The 22,746-nt window shown below is 42.6% G+C and overlaps 2 protein-coding genes across 4 annotated transcripts in view; one reads left to right on the forward strand and one right to left on the reverse strand.

Moving 5' to 3' along the window:
- CRLF3 (cytokine receptor like factor 3) overlaps positions 1 to 13,839 on the reverse strand; it is a 36,965-nt gene extending 23,126 nt beyond the window's left edge. The window contains exons 1-2 of one of the 2 annotated variants that reach the window (XM_067715508.1): positions 13,653 to 13,839; positions 1,083 to 1,290 (exon numbers count right to left, since the gene is read on the reverse strand). In XM_067715508.1, coding sequence (XP_067571609.1) covers positions 1,083 to 1,290; positions 13,653 to 13,769 — 325 coding nt within the window. In that variant the 5' untranslated portion in view covers positions 13,770 to 13,839. Of the gene's footprint in view, positions 1 to 1,082; positions 1,291 to 3,654; positions 4,609 to 13,652 lie in introns of those variants that run through there. The other variant, XM_067715509.1, reaches the window with a different exon arrangement.
- Positions 13,840 to 21,212: 7,373 nt separating this feature from the next.
- The window catches only part of ATAD5 (ATPase family AAA domain containing 5), a 37,709-nt gene continuing 36,175 nt past the window's right edge, over positions 21,213 to 22,746 (forward strand). Inside the window, exon 1 of one of the 2 annotated variants that reach the window (XM_067715820.1) lies at positions 21,213 to 21,880. In XM_067715820.1, coding sequence (XP_067571921.1) covers positions 21,815 to 21,880 — 66 coding nt within the window. In that variant the 5' untranslated portion in view covers positions 21,213 to 21,814. The remainder of the gene's footprint in view (positions 21,881 to 22,746) is intronic. The other variant, XM_067715819.1, reaches the window with a different exon arrangement.

A 22,746-nucleotide genomic window follows, 5' to 3' on the forward strand; every position in this document is an offset into this window, starting at 1 on the left:
CAGTCTCCAAACTGTGGGCAGTGTCGTTTTTAAAAAATGCAAATCTGTGTAACTCTGCTGCCTAAAATACTGCATTCAATATCTCCCAGATATGCCATTCACTTTACTCTTGACGTTACTTCTACTTCCAATCGTGCTGTGACCTCCTTTTCTTCCTTTGTCTGCTTGATGAATTTCTTCAAGCCTCGGTGGAACTCCTCCTATAGAAAGCCATCCTACACTCTTCCAGAGGTAAGCGTTTCCCCTTCTGTGCTCCCGTGAGGTCTTAGATCTCTCTCATCGTGTGTGCTTCTCTCACTGGGCTGTGAACCCCAAAGGGCAGAACTTATTACCTTTTTATTTAATGTACCTGACAAAGACCTACAGGAGGGAAGGAGGGGAGGTAGGTAGATGTGGAGACAGGAAGGCAGCAAGGCAAGAACCGAGCATGATTTAACCAAAATAACTGACTAAAGTTAGGGATATAACCAGTGCAATTTCAGGAGTAAACACCAATCCTACTCGTTAATCTCTAAAAAGAATGATGGCATTAAATCCTATAGACCATTGACACTCCGAAAAATATGTGAACAGACTCAAAATGACCGTAAAATCACTGTGTTAACAGAACCATGAGAAAAATCCTTATTTTGTAAATGATTATAATTTACTCCGTACTTTGTAAATGATTATAATTAGTACATTAATTGCATTTACCCTAGGATACCTCACTGTACACCTGTCATCCCATATCACAAACTGTCCCAAGGTACGCATAGCCTGAGCACCCCACAGATGGCAGGAAGCCTGCTGGAACCCTGAGACACCAGCAGTGTCAATCTGAATGTGCTGCGTTTAACAGGCTCCCTGGACTCCCCACCTTCTTTCTTTTTTTTTTTTTTTTTGCGGTACGCGGGCCTCTCACTGTTGTGGTCTCTCCCGTTGCGGAGCACAGGCTTCGGACACGCGGGCTCAGCGGCCACGGTTCACGCGCCCAGCCGCTCCACGGCATGTGGGATCCTCCCGGACCGGGGCACGAACCCGTGTCCCCTGCATCGGCAGGCGGACTCTCAACCACTGCGCCACCAGGAAGCCCTCCCCACCTTCTTGGACTAAGTCCGCTGCAGTGTTAACTCCGTGCTCTATCAGCTTCTGGCAGTCATCTAGTGGTTTAATGGTCTCCTGTTCAATGGTGTCCACCTCTTGCAGAAGGGTCACCAATCGCTCATCCAGGAGCTTCCCAAGGGTTCCTTTCAAATCGTTAAAATGCTGTTTGAGGACATCTCTCGTCTGGGATGCACTCTCTTTGATCTGAAAAGAAATAACATAAAAACTCAGAATCAGAATCTCTAGAAGAGGCTAACCCACAGGCATCACCCCTAATAATCTCAAGGCACTACACAACCATCACCTTCCATTCAATGATAAACCAAATGTGATTCATTTGTGCAAACTGGCAGACTTCCATAGAGTTGGCCTTCAGGTGAGACAGAATGGTCCCATCGTTCACAACTATGTCAATCTGGCTAAGTTAATTAAACACATCATGCCTCAATTCCTTTATTTGTCAAATGAGTATAACAATGCTCGCTTCATGGAGTTGCTGCAAGGATTAAATAAAAATAGTCTACGTACCGCACTTGGTAGAATAACGGGCACACTTGTTCTCAATAAATAAATGTTAGAAAGAAATATGATCTGCACAAAGTAGTTCTCAGAAATAATATGTTTCAGTACCAAAAAAAATTAAATTAAGAAATTAAAATTCATTTTACTGAAAAGCAATAAAGAAATGGTAGATTAAAAAACCACAATACAGGAACTTCCCTGGTGGCGCAGGGGTTAGGAATCCGCCTGCCAAAGCAGGGGATACAGGTTCGAGCCCTGGTCCGGGAAGATCCCACATGCTGCAGAGCAACTAAGCCCGTGCACCACAACTAGTGAGCCTGCACCCTAGCGCCCACGAGCCACAACTTCTGAGCCCACATACCACATCTACTTAAGCCCACACGCCTAGAGCCCGTGCTCTGCAACTAGAGAAGCCACCACGATAAGAAGCCTGCGCACTGCAACGAAGACAGAACACAGCCAAATAAATAAATAAATTTATATTAAAAAAGGAAGAATAGCTATAAAAAAAACAATACAAAAAAAATCACTTCATGGACAACATGCCCTCATTATGGTAAAAGAAAACTAAGAATTTATTCACAATCCAAAAGGTTCAGAGGAGGCAGAAGACAGATGTTCAGGAAAAACACACCTTCTGGGACAAAGACTTCATCCTTTTTCAGTCATGGTCCTCTTTGCGAATCTTAGTGAGAGGTTTATGAACCTTCTTCCCAGAAAAATGAATAAACCCTACCCAAAAGACAGTTATTGAATTTCAGAGATTGCAAATTCCCTCAGATCCCAACCATGGCTCGCTCAGAGCAGTAATTCTGAAACTTGCTTTGCAGAAGAATCACATATCATACAATTGCATCCTGTTATAGTTTAGATGGCAGGGCTCCATCCCAGAACCAGCTTGGAGAAGGGGCTGGGGGAGCGTATGGGCAGAGTTCTTTTTCACAAGCACACCTGTGACTCTGTAGCCCACACTCTGAGAGACACTACCCTAGGTCCACAGAGCCCATATTAAGAACTGCTGTTCTAGAAGATATAACAGGAAAATCTTTACACCTCACAGATATTCTGAAAACAAGTCAGTTGTCTATATAGACACCGGATTTTTTTTTTTAAGAATACAGATAAGACACAATTCACTTTTTCTCACTTAACAGGAAAATTCTAACTATAAGCCAAACATTCAGTTGAATTAAAGCAAACTCATACTTTACTTTGCAGATATTATATTAGTTTCCTAAGACATGTTATGTTTACTACCCTAACCCTTTGCTAACTTGATCTTAGCAAGAGCATTTGACATCCCAGAAAAATACACCAAGAAAAGAACATATCAAAATACGGATAAAGTACAATATTTCAACAGTTAATAGAGAAATTTAGAAAACTTTCTATTCTCTAACACTAAAATTAAAAACAATACAAAACTGTTGTCCAGAAATGTTCACAACCATGTAAAAACAAAAGATGCCCATGTCTAAGGACTACAAAGAAACACAGGGAAAAAAAAATGGTTTGATTGGCTGGGGTGAGGAGATCACAGAAACAATTTTTTTCCCCTTTTGACATTAATGTAAGTTATTATGGTATATGTGCGGTAAGTGAAAGAATTTCTTAAATCATAAAGAAAAAGAGAAATCCTAATTTGTTTAATTGTTAACTAATCTCTGTAAAGTTACTAGAGAACTTCTAAACCCAAGACGAAGTTTAAAAAAAATCAGGGAGCGGGTATATTCAAAATCTCCTTGATCTGGTGCACCACCAACTGTGGGATCCTTGAGAATCAGGCCCTAACATACATAGCACCTAGCAAATAAATGTTCAATGAAATTAAGTTAATCGTGTATGCTTTTAAGACCTTTTAAAAAGAACCAGTTAAAGAATGCCTTATGATTTTGATATATCTCACCTGGAATATTGTTAGAAATGCAAAATCTCAGGCCCCACCCAGAATTACTGGATCAGAAGCTGCATTGGTAACAAGATCCCCAGGTGATTCATACCGGCCTTACAGATACCAGGGTAAATGAAGACAATGTGTTGGCGCACCCTCACCACCGGGAGGAAATTCTGCAGTCGAGCGCTGTACCAATGAGGTCCTATCTCCCTCTTCAGCGGACACCGCACACACAGGAAGTGCATTAGTTAGGTAAAGTCAATTTCCTCTTTAGGAAGAATTCAAAAGCTCCTTCAACTGCTGCAGAGCTCCACTACGTTTTGTTTTTGTTTCAGAACCTCAGAAAAAAAGGAAGTGTGTGAGCACAAAGCAGTGAGAGGGCCAGCGAAGGGAGAATCCATTTCCAAATCCACCTCCCGCAATTTCATTATAAATTTGACTCCTTTTTGTTCATAGATTCCCGACCACTGCTGTTCCAAACTTGACACTACCTTGGTGGCATCATTTTCTTCTCCCTGAAACAGTTCATAATTCAAAGCCACAGCCACCTTTAATTGAATCATGTAACTAATCAAGTTCATTCGCTTGGCTTTTAATAAAACTAATTTTAAAATGCAAACTTTGCTGCTGAGTGAATTTCTTCATATTTGAGGTGGTACCATGGTCCATTGAGTGTTATAGCTCACTCAATCTTCCCAACAACACTGAGAGGTAGGTCTGTATTGTCTAGGTTGAAGAAAGTAAAGCTCAAGGAAGTCAAATAACTTCCCCACGGCTTCCCAGTGCCAGAAACAGTGCGACTCCAAGGACCATGGTCTGTCCACTACACCAAGCTGGTTAGTGCTTACAGACCCCATTTTAAAGCATTCCCATAAACCGGTAAATTATGTATTGGATGAAGACATTTCCTGCTGCAATGTGTATTTCTTGTCCTTGCATAAAGAATCATGTGGTAGATTCCATATATGTGTCAGCATACGGTATCTGTCTTTCTCTTTCTGACTTACTTCACTCTGTATGACAGACTCTAGGACCATCCACCTCACTACAAATAACTCAATTTCATTTCTTTTCATGGCTAAGTAATATTCCATTGTATATATGTGCCACATCTTCTTTATCCATTCACCTGTCGATGGACACTTAGGTTGCTTCCATGTCCTGGCTATTGTAAATAGTGCTGCAGTGAACACTGGGGTGCATGTCTTTCTGAATTACGAATTTTCTCAGGGTATATGCCCAGTAGTGGGACTGCTGGGTCATATGGTAGTTCTATTTTTATTTTTTTAAGGAACTTCCATATTGCTCTCCATAGTGGCTGTATCAATTTACATTCCCACCAACAGTACAAGGGAGGGAGATGCAAGAGGGAGGGAATATGGGGATATATGTATACATATAGCTGATACACTTTGTTATACAGCAGAAACTAACACAACATCGTAAAGCAATTATACTCCAATAAAGATATTTAAAAAAAATTGTGGTAGACAACCACTCAGGGCAAAACAACTGTGATGGTTTGTAACAAAGTAAATTTAAGAAAAATACAAATGATATACAACTCAAGGTCTCAGAAGGGAAACTGTAATATACATTGTTTATGTTGATTAACAATATTCAGAACGAATTTTCTACTAAAACCTCTCCTGTAACAGACCATTAAATCTTATTTACAAAGTTTCCACTGCAGTTGACTCTAATTCCAAAGCAACTGTATTTTTAAAGTTTTAACATGAGGATAAGTTCTCAAAATGCCAAAAAGTCATCAAGATTATACATCAATACTAAGCCATGCAAAAGCCTATAAAAAATATACTTCACAGCCCTCCAAGACAACAGTGACTGATATTTTCTAGAGTTTAGCTACTAAAATGTCATAAAACCTACCTAGAATCTGATTTAAGACACCTCTGGTCTTAAGTGGCAATATACAGTTGCTCTATCTATAACACAACATAACATGTGTGTGTTTCAGGAAATTAAGTAACTGGAATCTCCTCTACCTCTCTGAAACATGCATTTTCATGACTTTATAGAAGAAAAGAATTTTTATCCTCCAAGGGTAATCTAAGAATTTATTTTCCCAATTGTTTTGCTTACAGGAAACTAACTAAAACTATTTTAAAATTAGAGACTGTCTTTACACACTATTAGCTAACAAGAACATAGGGATCAAAAATAAAAGACAAAGATAAAAAATAGTCAACTGAAATTGAAGAAGCTAACCAAAAGGTTTCTTCTCAGTTCATATGAAATGTACTGCATTAGCTATGTGTCTTCACACTGACACCAAGATATTAGTCATTAAAAATAAAATGGCAATAATAACAATACAACAGCAGCTCCCACCTACTGAACACCTACTGTGTACCAGGAACTTATACCCATGGTCTCATTTAAATTCTACCACAACCCGATGAAAAGCTAGTCAAGTGGCAGGAAATCTGAACTGTCTGCTTCGTGTATGGACTCATATGTGCTGCTACATTTCCTTCTTGTCTCTTACAGTTAGGCTTTCTGTTTTTTTAAAAAATATTCATTTATTTATTTGGCTGCACTGGGTCTTAGTTGCGGTATGCAGGATCTAGTTCCCTGACCAGGGATCAAACCCGGGCCCCTGCATTGGCAGCGTGGAGTCTTAACCACTGGACTACCAAGGAAGTCCCTACAGTTATGTTTTTTTAAAACATGCTTATTAAAACTTTCAAAAAGAAAATCTTGATTATATTACTTGGTAGTCTGTTACATTAATGGCCCCAATGAACCAGGAACCATGCCTTGTGGTACTCATGTCCTCATGCAGACCTCTCCCCTGGACAGGAGGCTGGGCTGGTGGCCAGCAATGCAGTCACATGTGCATCGTTATAGAGTGGAACTGAGCTGTGCCAGCTCCAGGCCTCAGCCTTAAGACTACTTGGCAACTTCTACTTCTGCACTGCAAGAATTCCTGAGCCACTGTGTAAGAAGCACGGCTATCGGGGCTTCCCTGGTGGCGCAGTGGTTAAGAATCTGCCTGCCAGTGCAGGGGACATGGGTTCGAGCCCTGGTCCAGGAAGATCCCACATGCCGTGGAGCAACAAAGCCCGTGCACCACAAGTACTGAGCCTGTGCTCCAGAGCCCGCGAGCCACAACTCCTGAAGCCCGTGTGCCTAGAGCCCATGCTCCACAATGAGAGAAGCCACCGCAACGAGAAGCCCGCGCACCGCAATGAAGAGTAGCTCCCACTCAACACAACTAGAGAAAGCCCGCGTGCAGCAACAAAGACCCAACGCAGCCAAAAATAAATTAATTAATCTAAAAAAAAAAAAAAAGAAGCATGGCTATCTTTCTTGAGAGAACAAGTGGAAGGGGGAGAAGAGTGAGAGGGGTGGGAGGAAGAATGTGGGAGGGAGAGAGCTTGGCATCCAGGCTCAGCCATGCCAGCATTCCAACTGAGTCCTGCTACTACTTAAGGCTCCACACAGGTAAGTAAATGTTCTATCTTGAACATTCCAGCCTCAGCTGCCATCTGACTGCAATTACATGAGAGCTGCCAGCAAAATCAGAACTGCCCAACTGAGCTCTGGTTAATCCCCCGAACACTAAGCAAATTGTTGCCTTTTAAGCCATTATGCTTTGGCATAGTTTATTATGTAGTGACAAATAACCAAATCATGATAAAACAAATGTTTAATTCTTGCTTATCTGCATTAGTGAATAGGGTGCCTATAATCAAGACTACGAACAATCTAAAAAGAATGTCTGCAAAATCACACCCACAACATTCATAAAGGCATTCATTCTATATTTATTGAAGTCTAGTGCCAGGAACTGGGGTTATAAAGATGAATAAGGCATGATCCTGACCTCAAAAAACGATCATTCTAGTAAAGGAGACAGTTGCATGCACATGTAACTATAGTAAAAAGTATTAAGTCCTTATGTAAGTGAGACAGCCACAAACCCATCAGAGCTCAAAAAGGTCATTCTGCTGGGAAAGAGAGTAGGAGACAGTTAAAGAATAAGTTACCAGTTGGAGAAGTAGGGGAGGTCACCTTGAATAATAATAATATTTGTTGGCATTATTTCTATGGCTAGTATTTATTAAGCAGTTCATATGTCCCAGGCATCGTGCTAAACGTTTTACATACATTTCTCATTTTAATTCCCACACTGGCCAAGTAAAGTAGGTACTATCCTTATCTACATTGTACAGATAGGGAAGTGAGGCGTCAGGAAAGTTAAGTTTCTCAAGGTCTCACACCTAATAGGGGCAAATGCAAAAAAAGCAAAATAACTGCAAATATAAATGATTCATGGATACCCCTCAAAAATAAAAGCCTGTCCCAGGAATTCCCTGGTGGTCCAGTGGTTAGGACTCGGCGCTTTCACTGCCAGGGCCCAGGGGCCCAGGTTCGATCCCTGGTTGGGGAACTAAGACCCCACAAATCATGCAGTGTGGCCAAAAAAATTTAAAAATAAAAATTAAAAAAAGTCTGCCCTACATTTGTTTGGCTTTAGATCACAAATTAGCCGTATTATTTACCAGGTTTCTAGTAATAAGAACAGTTCTTCTCTATCAAATTTAAATTTACATTACACTCTATATTGAAAAAAAAATTCTACACAGAGAGAAACTGGGTTCCTCTGTGACACTCACACACTTTTTGAGGTTAACATTATAGATTCTGAATGCTTGTTTAAATTCTCATTTATATCCTACATTTCAAGTGAGGTTTGAACTCAACAAGCAGCTTTCAGAGTGTCGTGTTTAAAGACAATTTGTGAAAAGACTTAAAAAAGGATGACTGAAAAGCCAATGTAAATATGTGGTTTTTGCACACAAATATATGTGCAGCTTTTTTTTCCCCTTGGTAGTTGATTTAGTGTTGCTTCTAGAGCTTTGCTTCCAGTATTTTGGCATATTTGAGTCAATACATTTTCAGCCTACCACCAACAAATGCTCCGTAAGTACCTATGTAACAGACTATTCACTCACCTCTGCATTAAAAATTAGACTGTACGTGGGAAATCTTTCATAATGCTTATGATATAATGCTAACCAAAAGAAAACAACAAGTATAAAGTTGCATATACAGCAGTCTTTCAATTTGGCAAAATAATATGTCTAGAAGGATACACCAAAATGCTAACAGTGGTAGTCTGTAAGGAGTAGAATTATGGGTGATTTTCAGATTATTTCATCTGTTCTTGGTTTTCCCCAGCTCCAGATTTAACCTTTTCTTAGGACACTATAATAGGGGCATTTTAAGTACTACTGCAGTAACAGATTATTTTCAAACAGATTTTTTGGACTGTTTTGAAAACGGGTAACAGAAGGGGAAGTGGGAGATAAAAGAAGCAATAACAGCTTTCTTTTCTTTGCTGAGCTACTAAGACTTCCTGCCCTGGTTTTCTGAAATAACTTTTTTCCCCCCACTGAGTTCTCTATCTGTTCCAGTCTTTAACTAGTATGCTACGTGTTTTCAAATCCTGTGAGAATAATGATCTATGGAGAACCTGGTATTGTACATTAGGAATATCAAAGTTCCTAATAAAATCTTCAAAAAATTATCTGAAATCAACTATTAAAAAATTGAAAACAAAATACTATGAGAGGGCTTCCCTGGTGACGCAGTGGTTGAGAATCCACCTGCCAAGGCAGGGGACACAGGTTCGAGCCCTGGTCTGAGAAGATCCCACATGCTGCGGAGCAACTAAGCCCATGCGCCACAACTACCGAGCCTGCGCTCTAGAGCCTGCGAGCCACAACTACTGAGGCCTGCGTGCCTAGAGCCCGTGCTCCGCAATAAGAGAACCACTGCAATGAGAAGCCCGGGCACCGCAATGAAGGGTAGCCCCCGCTCGCTCCAGCTAGAAAAAGCCCAGGTGCAGCAACGAAGACTCAACGCAGCCAAAAATAAAAATAAATAAAATAAATAAATTAAAAAAAAATACTATGAGAGACAAATTGTCACAGTACAGATGTTAAGACACGCTAGGGCAAGTGCTGGCTTGAGATCGTCAATTATTCACTTGTCTGTCACTGCATAATTATCTAAACCCATGCTATTTCAAACAGCGTTTTAATCTTGAGGATAAACCACAGCAGTTTACAACAACACACCTACAGTTCAGGATAAACTACAGAAATCGGTAGAGAGCTGATGAAGAGTTAATGGTATCCTCTAAGGCACTGTGCCTCTATTTTTAATGTGCATACACATCACACCTGATGATGATTCACCAGGTCTGGGGGGGCCTGATTCCTGCATTCTTCACAAGCCCTCAGGTCAGGATGACCCTGCTGCGGTCGTGGACCACACTTGTAGTAGCAATGATCAAAGGGACACCACTGCCCAGAGCTGGGCAGGGTCCTTGCCAGTGTCTTAATTAGGCACCAGGATCTGGCCCTTTACTCTGAAAGAGCAGAGACTTGCTCTTGTCAACGCCCCTACAGACACTGAATCACACTAATTAAAGGCACATGAAGGCCAACAGTTCATTTTAGAGTAAATTATAACTGTACACAGACTAGAATATTGGTATTTCTCACTGTTGGCACCTCCAGTACCTCAAACTAATCCCCCTTTGATAATGTACAAACATGGAGTTTCTGGACCTGCAAGGCTTAAAGACTAGGTCCTGGACAGTGGCAATGTCATCAAACTAGTGTCACTCTTTGAGGCATATCTGACTGGCCAGCTGACACACTACGTGACATCCTGATCAGCTATCTCTACTTACAACAAGCAGGAAAGTCAACCTGTAGAAGTCAACAAGGGATGAACAACACAATGGAACTGAAATCTAAAAATGAATACACAAGAATTTAGATTTCTCCTATTTGTTTTGTTTTTAGGTTTTAGAGTCTGATGACTAGCCACCAAAGGAAAGAGTAAATCTGTGAGAGCAATGCTGTTTCCCTACCCACAGTATTTCTAGGACCTAGAAGTATCTCTGACCCACAGAACGCACCCAGTGCATATTTATTGAGTAAATGAACAAATGAGTATTTAAGGAGGGTTGAAGTTAATTTCTTTGGTATTTACATCTTAATACCAAGGATTCCAGGGAGCTATACAGAACTATTCCTAATGATTTCAACATCAGTTACTCCAGGCTGACTGTAAAGATTATCTGATTTCCTGAAGACAACGAACATCTCTCTAGTCTTTAACGTATTCAAACAGTAAGAGTTACAGACTACCCTTCATTCCTACACAGAACTTCCTTTTCTCTGAAGACAGAGGGTAGGGCTTAAACTAACCACAAGAAGAGAAACTGCTACATGCTGCCAGTTGTTTTTCACACTAAAAGATTGACAGTAAAAAAACTCTTGTTCCTTCTAAATTTTCGTAGCCATGATTTCCTAACAGGAGGCAAATTTCATGAGAGATGTTTAAAGGGTAAGAAACAAAAGCAAAGATAGAGTATGCCAAGAGTTCTTGAAAAGGTTAAACAAAGAGTTACCACACGACCCAGCAATTCCTAAGTACTAAAAGAACTGAAAACATGTCTCCACGAAAACTTGTACATGAATGTTCACACCAAGATTATTCATAAGAGCCCAAAAGTGAAAATAACCCAAATATCTATCAGTTGATGAATGGATAAATAAAATGTGGTATATCCACACAACAAATATTATGCAGCCACAAAAAGGACTAAAGTACAGCTACATGCTACCTCATGGATGAACCTTGAAAACATTATGCCTAAGTCAAAGAAGCCAGCCACAAGGGGCCACAGACAGTATGGTTCCATTTATATGACATGTCCAAAATTGGCAAATCCAAATAGAGACAGAGAGTGGTTTAGTGGTTATCAGGGGCTGGAAGAGTGACAGCTAACAGGTACGGGATTTCTTTTTGGGGTGATGAAAATGTTCTGGAATTAGTGGTGACAGCTGCACAACTTTGCAAATACACTAAAACTGCTGAATTGTACATTTTAAGGTATAAATTTTATGGTATGTAAATTACATATCAATTTTTTTAAAAATCCTATGCCAAAAGGAAACAAAATCGGCAAGTAAAAAATATACACAAAGGGAGCATCTTTCCTCTCTGCTCTCTCATCCTTCCCTGATACAAAATCTTTGACTGAAAAGCCATATATTTAATGTAGTTATTCTGAAAATGACTGGAACCCTAAAAATATCCTAACCACTAAACAAAAGCAGCTGCTTATTTTGATAACATTTTTGTAACACTGACCTTCCTTAAAATGCAAGTTGACAGAGGACTTATTCTACAAACCCAAACGTGTACAACCCACTGGAATTAGCTTTGAGGAAGAATTAAAGCTTTTAGAGCTAGAAGCTGTTGTAACTGGCACCGGCACAAAACACACTTCAGTTCACAATAGTATGACATTACTTAGTCTAGTCTGAAGGCAATGTCATTAAGAACCTAAGCTAATGGATGTTCTCTTAGTGTCTTCTGTTTCAAGCACAAGACAATGGTCCTCAAAAACAAAACAAAACCCCATACCAAACTCCACTAAGTTATAGGAAAGTATGTTCTGTCTTTAAATTTTTGGACATAGAATTTAAAAGAATGTAGGTTTGGAAACAATACTAAACCATTCAGGATGAGATCATACTAAACTGTTTTAACGTGTTCAATATCACACGAGAAAGTAATAAGCACTTCTCCCAGGTGCTAAGCTCATTCATTTAGCATCACCTCTGTTTCTTAATCCTTGATGCAGTTAAACAATAGTCTCATTCATATATGACATCTTAATTGGCTGCAACATTAATCATATAATAAGAGATACTTTAATCTCTTTTTAAATATGCCCTAGATTTAGAACCTCTATTTCGAAACAGCAGAAGGAATAACGCAGGTGTTTTCAAGTGGAAATCAAAATGAATATACTGGAAGGCCTTAAAAAGCATTCGTCAAATCAGGATCACCATATCTAGATCTTGCTCCCAGATTTGCTACTAAACTACAAAAGATGCCTGGCCTACATTTAAAATCTACAAGGATTTTTAAACGTATAAAACCTAAAGCATGTTGAGTATCCTTAATGATGAGAATATCCAAGGGCACTATTCTACCAGTTGTAATTTTCAGATTCTGTGCAGCATGGGAGTTACTAGGATGACAACATATATTAATAACAAAAGTGATGTTGAAAAATCCCACTCACTCAAATGATTCCACTCAAACGGAATCCCACTGACTCAAAAAGCACTTATTAAGCACCTGAATTAATAGTAGCTTGAGGATTATCTGTCCTCCTGCACATTGGCAGTGGGTTATATCTTTTTCTGTATATGTTCCAGGGTGTAGAGAAACCATGTGGCGTTCCTTTATCTTTGATAACCAGGTCCCCATGGAGCAGATAACTGCCGTCACTTAAAAGTATATTTAGCTTCTCCTTTCAACACTTCTCTCTTTAAATCTGTTTTTCCATTTCCCTACACTTTTGTATCCCATCCCCCAGAGGCTTCATTTTCCTTCTTTTGCCCTTCCAACATAGCTTCACCTTAAAATCCAAACTCTCTAGAATGGGATCCCGCTACATGATTTTTTAATGCGTTCAAGATCATATGAGATACTAAGTACTACTTTGACATCACTTCCATTCATTTAGTGTTAACGTTACTACTCCTCCACTCCTCTGTCTCTCCTTAGTACATCCCTTCCACGGTCCATTCCGCCTCCACTTTGAGCTCTCCCCAAGTCACTGCTACACCTTTTCCTCACGCTCTCTAAAATCGCTCTCCATCCACAAGGTAGGTTTTCCAAAGAATCTCCACCTCCCCCAACTCTCTCAATCTTCACTACCCTCTGTGACGCCCTCGGTTTTTGCTCTGGTCCCTCACTCCCCCAACCTCGGACCCCATCGCATCCCCGACACCGCCCCACACAGCTTAGGGTACTCCCCTCACACTCTCCCTCGATCCCCCAAATTTGCCCCTTCCTCTTAAGACCCCCCGTCCCCCTCCCCCACCCCCCCACCCCCCCGCAGAACCCACCTCCCCATTCCCAGACTCTGCCAGGTCTCCCGAACCTTCAGAGACGCTTCCCTCCGCCCTTCAGAGTTTCCGGACACTCCCGCCCCTCGCAGCCCTCCGTGCCCTCGCCCATCGCCTGGCACCCCGCTCCCTCCCCGGGGCCCAGAGCGCCCCTGCGGGCGCGGCCCTCCGACCTGCCTCCGCGCCTCCCGCAGCCCCTGCAGCCTCTGGCCTAGCTCCCGCCGGTAGCTCTGCGCCGCCTCCACGCTCTCGCGGGCCTCCTGCAGCAGCAGCTCGGGCTCCAGCTCCATAGTCCCCTCGTCCGGCCGCGCGGCCGGCGGCTGCGGGCGCGGCTCCCGACTGTCCCGGGCGCCGCCGAGCGGCCCCGAGCGGCCACGCGCAGGCGGAAGCACCGCCCCGCCCCGCCCCACGGCGGCCTTGATTGACAGCAGCGCTCAACGTGCGTCCGGGACAGGGAGCCTCTCGCGCTGCAGGCCCAGCTGGTCTCAGCTCAGCTCCCAAGCAGCACCTGCCAGTGATGCTTCCTCGGGGCACGCACGGAGCTAGGGAAAGATTAATGACTACACCTCACGAAGTGCTTCCCGCACCTTATCTTATTCTGGCCTCACTACGAGGCCTCCTTGCACCTCTATCCCACAGAGGAGAAAACTGTGGGACAGAGAGGAGAATCAACTTTCTCAAGCCGTCGGGATTTCAAGCCGTTGGGATTTCAACCCGGATGGGTCTTGAATCATCATTGTCCTACCTGCCTAGTAAACGAGCATCCCTGCAGTGGCTAGTGTTTTAGGAGGTTACTGTGAATCAGGCACCACGCTCACAGGAATCAAAGGCCCCATCACCCAGAAGCTCGTAGTCTAATGAGGGAGCCAAGACAGAGGCCTAAGCGTGGGCCGGTGGTAGGTACCTCAATCCTGGCAGAGCTGCAAGGCGGATGTTATCAAACTTTCCTGTGTGGGCCAGGTAATTGAAAATGTGGAGCTCGGTGGGCCATAAGGCCTCTGTTGCAATATAGTGAATAAATGGGCGTGACCGTGTGCTAATAAAACTTACGGACACAAATTTGAATGTCACATAATTGTCACATGTCACAAAATATTCTTTGCATCTTTTTCTGTTTTGTTTTTGGTACGCGGGCCTCTCAGTGTTGTGGCCTTTCCCGTCGCGGAGCACAGGGTCCGGACGCGCAGGCTCAGCGACCATGGCTCACGGGACCACCCGCTCCGCGGCATGTGGGATCTTCCTGGACCAGGGCACGAACCCATGTCCCCTGCATCGGCAGGCGGACTCTCAACCACTGCGCCACCAGGGAAGCCCTCTTTGCATCTTTTTTCAACTACTTAAAAAGGTAAAAACCATTCTTCGTTCAGGGGCCATACAAAAACAGGTGGTGGGTCAGATGTGGCCTTGGCCATAGTTTTTTGTTTTTTGTTTTTTTAAAGTTTTTACAGGAGTATAGTTGATTTACAATGTTGTGTTAGTTTCAGGTGTACAGCAAAGTGAATCAGTTATACATATACCTATATCCACTCTTTTTTAGATTCTTTTCCATATAGGCCATTACAGTGTATTGAGTAGAGTTCCCTGTGCTATCCAGTAGGTCCTTACTAGTTATCTGTTTTATATATCCTAGTGTGTATATGTCAATCCCAATCTCCCAGTATATCCCTCCCCGCTTCTCCCCTCTGGCCATAGTTTGCTGACCCCTGGCCAAGGATGGTAGAGTTGCCTCCCCAGGAAACAAAAACAGAACAGTGATTGTCTCAAGGTTACACAATTAATCTGTGCTAGAGGCTAGATTGCAGTTTTCCTGGGCCAGACTAAAGCCCTTTCTACCGCATTGTTTGGTGCTAAGTAAATGACACTTGAAATTAGAGAAGTTTAGAAAATGAAGGCTCTTCTGGAGAAAATGGGAGATTATCTTTATCCTGAAGTAGCAAGCCACTCGGTAGATTCTCAACAAATACCTGTGGAATGAATCAAGGCATTAACTAAACAAAAAGGAGTAAGTAAAGGCACCCCAGGTAAGATAAAACTAAGGAAAGGGTATAAGGACTTGCAGACAGGAATATAAATGGATTGTGTAAGGAAGGAGGAGCAGACCACTTTGCCTGGAGAGGAAGGACGGAATAATATATTGGGAGATGAAGTTAAGAGAAAAGTAAGGGCCCTGGAGCTCAGGTTAAGAAGCTTTGACTTTAATGAATAGACATTAAAGATTTTTGCATGTGCAGTGACATTTGCAAAACAATGTTTTAGGAAGATAAATGATAGAGAGGTGGGACTTCGGTTTGTGTTAAGGTAAGGCAGGGGTTGGCATACTGTAAATTCTCAATAAATATTTGTTCAGTGAAATGAATATGCATGAGATAACTAGAGGGGAGTAAATAGGCAGAACTAAATGGCGTTAGTCTAGTTATGATATGATGGAGACTTGAATTAGGATGTTGGCTTTTACAGAGTTTTGTGGGGGTTTGTTTGTTTGTTTGTTTTTAATTTATTTATTTTTGGCTGTGTTGAGTCTTCGTTGCTGCGTGCAGGCTTTCTCTAGTTGCGGCAAGTGGGGACTACTCTTCGTTGCGGCGGACGGGCTTCTCATTGCGGTGGCTTCTCTTGTTGCGGAGCACGGGCTGTAGGCACCCGGGCTTCAGTAGTTGCAGCACGTGGGCTCAGTAGTTGTGGCTTGCGGGCTCTAGAGTGCAGGCTCAGTAGTTGTGGCGCATGGGCTTAGTTGCTCCGCGACATGAGGGATCTTCCCAGACCGGGGCTCGAACCCGTGTCCCCTGCATTGGAAGGCGGATTCTTAACCACTGTGCCACCAGGGAAGCCTTTGTATGGAGTTTTGACAGTGAAAGCAGGGGGAAAGATACGCAAATGGTTCAAGGGAACAGGAGAGTTTGGACACACATTGAGTCAGTAAAAAACAGGATTTATTAATTGTTCTTGAACATGATATGTTCTGTGTGCTCTCTAAAGCTAATTGAACAGAATTGGCTCCCACTCCAGAAAGCTTTACTAAGTGAAATTTAAAAAAAAAAAATTAAAAGGAAAACTTCCATAAAGACAAGCTACCAATCTTAGTCTCATTCAACTTTATTTCCTTGACCTACTAACTGATGGGAGGCAGGAAATGTGTATCTAATATATCCACACTACCCACAAAAATAACACGAAGAAAACTGAAGAAAAGCTGTAAAACTGTGCCCGCAGGCTCGAAATATTTTTATTTTTTATTTTTTTTAACTTTTTAACTTTAGAGCACGAGTTTCTGAAGAATAAATGCCCTGGTCAATAACAGAGAGGAAGATTGATCTAGAGGTGGTGATGACAGAAGCCAGCAGGCCATCAGACAGGGCTTTACAGAGTTTTTAATCTCCGTGTCACCACATTAGTCTAGCACTGACTTGAATTTCAAGAGTACCCAGAGGTGAGCAGATTCAGAGGCACAGACTCCTCATGCTACAAGAAACAAAGGACTTGGGCTTCCCTGGTGGCGCAGTGGTTGAGAGTCCGCCTGCTGATGCAGGGGACACGGGTTCGTGCCCCAGTCCGGGAAGATCCCACATGCCACGGAGCGGCTGGGCCCGTGAGCTATGGCCGCTGAGCCTGCGCGTCCGGAGCCTGTGCTCTGCGAGAGGCCATAACAGTGAGAGGCCCGCGTACCGCAAAAAAAAAAAGAAACAAAGGACTTGCTAATTGATTTATTTACGATAAGAATATAATTGCCAGGCTTCCCTGGTGGTACAGTGGTTGGGAATCCGCCTGCTAATGCAGGGGACACAGGTTCGAGCCCTGGGCCGGGAAGATCCCACATGCCGCGGAGCAACTAAGCCTGTGCACCACAACTACCGAGCCTGCACTCTAGAGCCCGTGAGCCACAACTACTGAGCCCACATGCCACAACTACTGAAGCCTGCGCACCTAGAGCCCATGCTCCACAGCAAGAGAAGCCACCGTAATGAGAAGCCTGTGCACCACAACGAAGAGTAGTCCCCACTCGCCACAACTAAAGAAAGACTGAACGCAGCAACAAAGACCCAACAGAGCCAAAAATTAATTAATTAATTTTTTAAAAAAGCACTGAAGTTTATGTTAGGAGACTTGGCTAAACATTGTAACTTTGGAAACATGTGTGAGCTACATTTCTCTAAATCGACAATAATGTAAATGTCTTCCTCACAGGACTCATGCAAAGGCTGAATAGTATGGCCAGGTAAAAGCACACATTTATTTACAAAATATCTAAAGAGTACAAGGTATGTGTCTGGCTCTGTGCTTAGGTGCTGGGAATCAAATCGGGAATGAGACCTAGGACTTGCCTTCATAGTCCAGTAGGGGGATCACTCACACATAAGCAGGAATTTATATTCTAATATATTGAGTGCAATGAGTAGAAGCACAGAGACAGCCACCTAATCCAGCCTAAAGTATAGTGGAAGGAAGGAGGTATCAGGAAAAGTTTCTTGAACAAGGTAAACCGTAAACTGAGTCTTAAGGCTTTTCTTGGCTTGGCCACAGGTGCTTCTCTCCTTTCCCTTCCAAAACCCCATCAAAATAACAATTAAGGGATTTAAAACTGGATTAGGAAAACAAATGGATTAGGGACAAATGGAACAGTAGAGAACACAAAAGAGCACTAGAGAGTTCCATAAATTTTTGGAAGATGGAAAGTGGAGTAGTAGTAATTGCCCAAGAAAACTGCCGGAAGTTACAACATAAACTGCAGAGGATGAACCTTTCAGAATTGGGCTAACTCTCCCCAAAGACTCCTGAGAAACTCATGCTATATATCCTTTTAAAATTTTTAGTCACTTAAAAAAACTCACAACCCCTATTCTGACATTCCTTTCCTTATCCTACTTCCTGCATTATTTTCTCCTCAGCATTTAGCCCTGTCTTACCATATACTTTACTTATGGATCATTTTTATTACATGTCTCTTCCAACCAGAATACAAATTCTAAAAGGATAGGCATTTTTGTCTGTTTTGTTCACAGCTGCTTTGTTCATAGCTGGCACTCATTTGTATTTATGGAATGGATGGAAGGATGAATAACACAGCACATGAGAATGAGGTATGGAACTGAAAAGGGGAGACATCAGTTAATATTAGAGTTAGATATTTTAGGTCCATTGCCCTATTCCATGCATTTAGGTGATGCCTCCCTATTGCTTCCACAAAACTGTATGAGATATAAACACCTCTGCCCCCAAACAGATTGGAGGAGAAACCAAGTGGTCCAGAGAAAAGACCTCCACCTATTAACATTAGGAAGTCCCCCAATGAAAATCTCCTGATCATTCTACAGTAGAACCCACTAGTGAGTCCCACCTATGCTAAAAACCTTCAATCAGCTTGAACCATTTTTTAAACAGCTTTATTGAATATAACTGATTTGCAATAAACTGCATATATTTAGAGTATATGATGTGATGAACTTTTTCATCAGTATATACCTGTGGAACCATCACCATAACCAATATAATGAACATTTCCATCACTCCCCAAAGTTTCCATGTAACCTATTCCTTTGTAATCTATCCCTCCTTCAACCCCTGAACACAGGCAATGATGATCTGCTTTCTGTAATTAGAGATTAATTTGCATTTTTCTCAAATTTTAAATAAATGGAATCATGCAATATAGACTCTTTTTTCATCCATGTTGTTTCATGTATTGATAGTTCATTTCTTTTTGTTGCTGAGTAGTATTTCATGGTATGGATATGTTTCTTAATGTACCTGTTGATAGGTTGTTCCAAGTTTTTTACTATTACAAATAAAGCTGCTATCAACATTTGTGTACAAGTGTACAAGTCTTTATAATATAACTATATTGGGAATGTGGGAGGAGAGAAAGTATGGAGGGTGGTGTTACAAGAGAATTAACCACCATAACAGGACTTTAATGCATACTGTTTAAAATTGTTAGATCAGGGCTTCCCTGGTGGTGCAGTGGTTGAGAATCCGCCTGCCAATGCAGGGGACACGGGTTCAAGCCCTGGTCCGGCAAGATCCCACATGCCACGGAGCAACAAAGCCCGTGCACCACAACTACTGAGCCTGTGCTCTAGAGCCCAGGAGCCACAACTACTGAGCCTGCGTGCTGCAACTACTGAAGCCCACGTGCCTAGAGCTAGTGCTCCGCAATAAGAGAAGCCACCATAATGAGAAGCCCATGCACCGTAACTAAGAGTAGCCCCCGCTCGCCGCAAGTAGAGAAAGCCGGTGCGCAGCAAGGAAGACCCAACACAGCCAAAAATAAATAAATAAAATAAATAAATTTATTTAAAAACATAGTTGTGTAAAGATATTGAAATATCTAAAGATAAGCAGATATTTATAGTGCTAGAAGACCAGGGGTCGAACCCGTGTCCCTTGCATTGGCAGGCGGATTCTCAACCACTGCACCACCAGGGAAGCCCTCAACACATTTTAAATGCTTAGCTTTTTAGAAGAATAAAAAGCGCTAGAGACATACCCTACAACCTAGCAATTCCACGTTTAGGTGTGTATCCTGGAAAAGCACCATTTGTGTTCAAGGATACAAGAATGTTCGCTGATTCATTGACTAACAGAAAATTGAAGACAATTTAAATGATCATCACTAAGGAAATGGATAAATAAAATGTTGTGCATAATTGGGTGGAATGCTCAGGAATGAAAGGGAACAAATCAGATTGACCTGTATAGCTCTTGAAGACAATGATGAAAGAAACAAATTGCTGAGTGATATTTACATTGTTACCTTTTATGTAAAGAAAAACAAAACTAAAGATTTTTCTACGGATACGTATATGTATGTAAAAGTATTAAGAAAGGCTGCAACGCTATCCACCAAATAGGTAATACTGGCTGCCATTGGGGCTAAGAGGAAGAGACCGAGTTAGGGGGTGAAAGTCAAAGAGACTTTCAGTTTTTTCTGTAGTTTTCTAATTGATTGCTCCTCCTCCACGCTCTTGCTCTTCCATCTTCTCCTCCTCTTCGCCGTCATTCTCTTTGCGTCGCGTTCTTACACTACGTGAGTTATAAGTAAACGAAACCAAAACAACAAAACAGTTTATATTTAGAAGTGCAGTCTCCCTTCCTGAAAAACCTTATCCGGGGTTAATAATTTTCAAGGAGAAAGTAATTACCACTAATTTCATTGGAGAAATTTGTACCCTTTATGTTGTCCAGGCAATAGCAAATACCATAAAGATAGACACAATTACGTCAACAGTTAACATCAGTTTGCATAACCCGACCGAACAAGGTGGCTTCCCGTTACTATTTGATAGGTGTATTTACATGACTTGTTTCAGCTCTTACATACCGTATAGTTAAAACTAGCACTCAGACAAAATAAACACACTCTCTATATTGCAAGTGCAATGAAAAAAAAAAAGTAAAGCTAAACATGTCTGTGAAAACAATGCAAATGATGTATGAGATTATCTTCACTACAAACTAGCAAACTACTGGTACCCAGCAACAACTCGAACACACGCCAGCCAACTGAGGCGACGACCTTGGGCTCCTAGCTGCTCGCGAGGACGAAATCCACGGGAAGAAATGCCTCCTGACCTCAATTAGGGGTAAAAAGTCGAAATCTCGGACCCCAAGTGGGCGTATCTCTAGGTAGGACGCTTGCCAAAATAACATTTTATTCCGTGTGGGAGTGTAATCAATTGTTATTCCCTTTTCTGTATTTTTCGAATTTCCACTTTTAAATAGGGGCTAGTCTGGGGCGTCAAAAGTATGGGGTTCTAATTCTGCCACCAACGGACTTAGTCAAATCATATCCTCATCAGTGAAACTGGGCGTAAGAAGTTTGAATCTCCGAAGTCCTCGCTACTTTTAGATTCACGGTAAAGCAATCCCACCTCCTGCAGTCTTGCCGAAGAAGCATTTTGGCCCTCTCGGCTCACTGTCCGCGCAGCCTCCGGAAGCAATCTAAACTCCGCCCCCTGCACTCTGGACGGCGCGAAAACCCAATTGACAAGAACTCCCTCCGAATCCCGCGGGTAGGATCTGTGTTCGGCCTGCTTTCCCCGCGGGATCCCCAGTCCCTATCACTCAGAACTGGAGCGGCGGCCTCAGGGGCACCCCGCGCTCACCGACCGCGCCCGAGGGTCTTCGCTGCCCGCGCTTTCTCACCGCCTCTTCCCGCGTTCTACTTGGTTGAGCTGGGCCCAGCCTCTGCGACCACCCCGGGCAGTGGGCGCGGGGGAGTCCGAGGCGGACCCCGCGGCCCAGCTCCTCGCTCCTGCTGGAGCCGGCCGCCTCCATGGCCTCCCGACAGGCCGGGCCGGGCCGCGGAAGGTCCTAGGAACCGGGATTCCGGGAAGCAAGGAGCATGGTGGGGGTCTTGGCCATGGCGGCGGCAGCTGCTCCCCCTCCGGTGAAAGACTACGGGAATGAGGTGAGTTTGAATATCTCCGAATGTTGGGTGTGGGGGAAAGGTAATCCCGACTTAGGATCTATGAGGGGGAAGGAGGGATCTGGTGACGCCCCAGAGTCTGACATTCTGTGGAACAATTGCTGGGGTGTGTCGTTTCTTAAAGACGTGATAGGTCCCTAGAAACATTGGGATTGTGAGATGTTTGCGGGGACCTTAAGATGCCTAGTAAAGGACTAGTTACCAGATCCTGAAATGTTTCTGGAACTTGATGTTTTGGACTTGTGAAATGTTACGGAGGATCCCAGGGTCAAGTCTAGGGTTCATGATAAGGAATCATAGAACTTTAGCGTTGAAAAGAATCTTTAAGTTCTACCTGTCCACCCAATCACCTGCTCTAGGAATACCGCTTAGATTGTCACTACAGGAATCAAAAAAGATACGTCATTTAAAAATCACTATCTCATTGTTCTAGGTAGGGCTTAAGATACTGCAGTTAGAAGTCCCAGCTTGGCATGCTGTTATTCTCCTGTGTTCATCAAATTTCAGTGAAATGTACTAAGCAGTTGTTGTTAAGAGATTCTAATGCCATGAAGTAGTGGAGTAGCATCTAAAAGTAGACGGTTGTTATATTTTTACACCTTTCAAGCTCGCATTCTAACTGAAGTATGCAAACAGATGTCTTCGAAGTGAGTCAGGATGTATATTCACTTATTTCGCTGAGACTCTTACTTTTTAGAATTGAGTACTTTTGTCTGCTTGCTAATAGATGTTATGCTGATACTTCTTTGCTGAAAAGGCAGTTGCTCTGCTTGTCTCAGGTGTGAAGAAGGACTTTTGATACTTGAATTACACAGTTCTTGCTTTTTGTTTGCTCAGTTTTCCAGTCT

The sequence above is a fragment of the Pseudorca crassidens genome, chromosome 19 (genome assembly GCF_039906515.1).
Source record: "Pseudorca crassidens isolate mPseCra1 chromosome 19, mPseCra1.hap1, whole genome shotgun sequence".
In the NCBI taxonomy this organism is placed as follows: Eukaryota; Metazoa; Chordata; class Mammalia; order Artiodactyla; family Delphinidae; genus Pseudorca; species Pseudorca crassidens.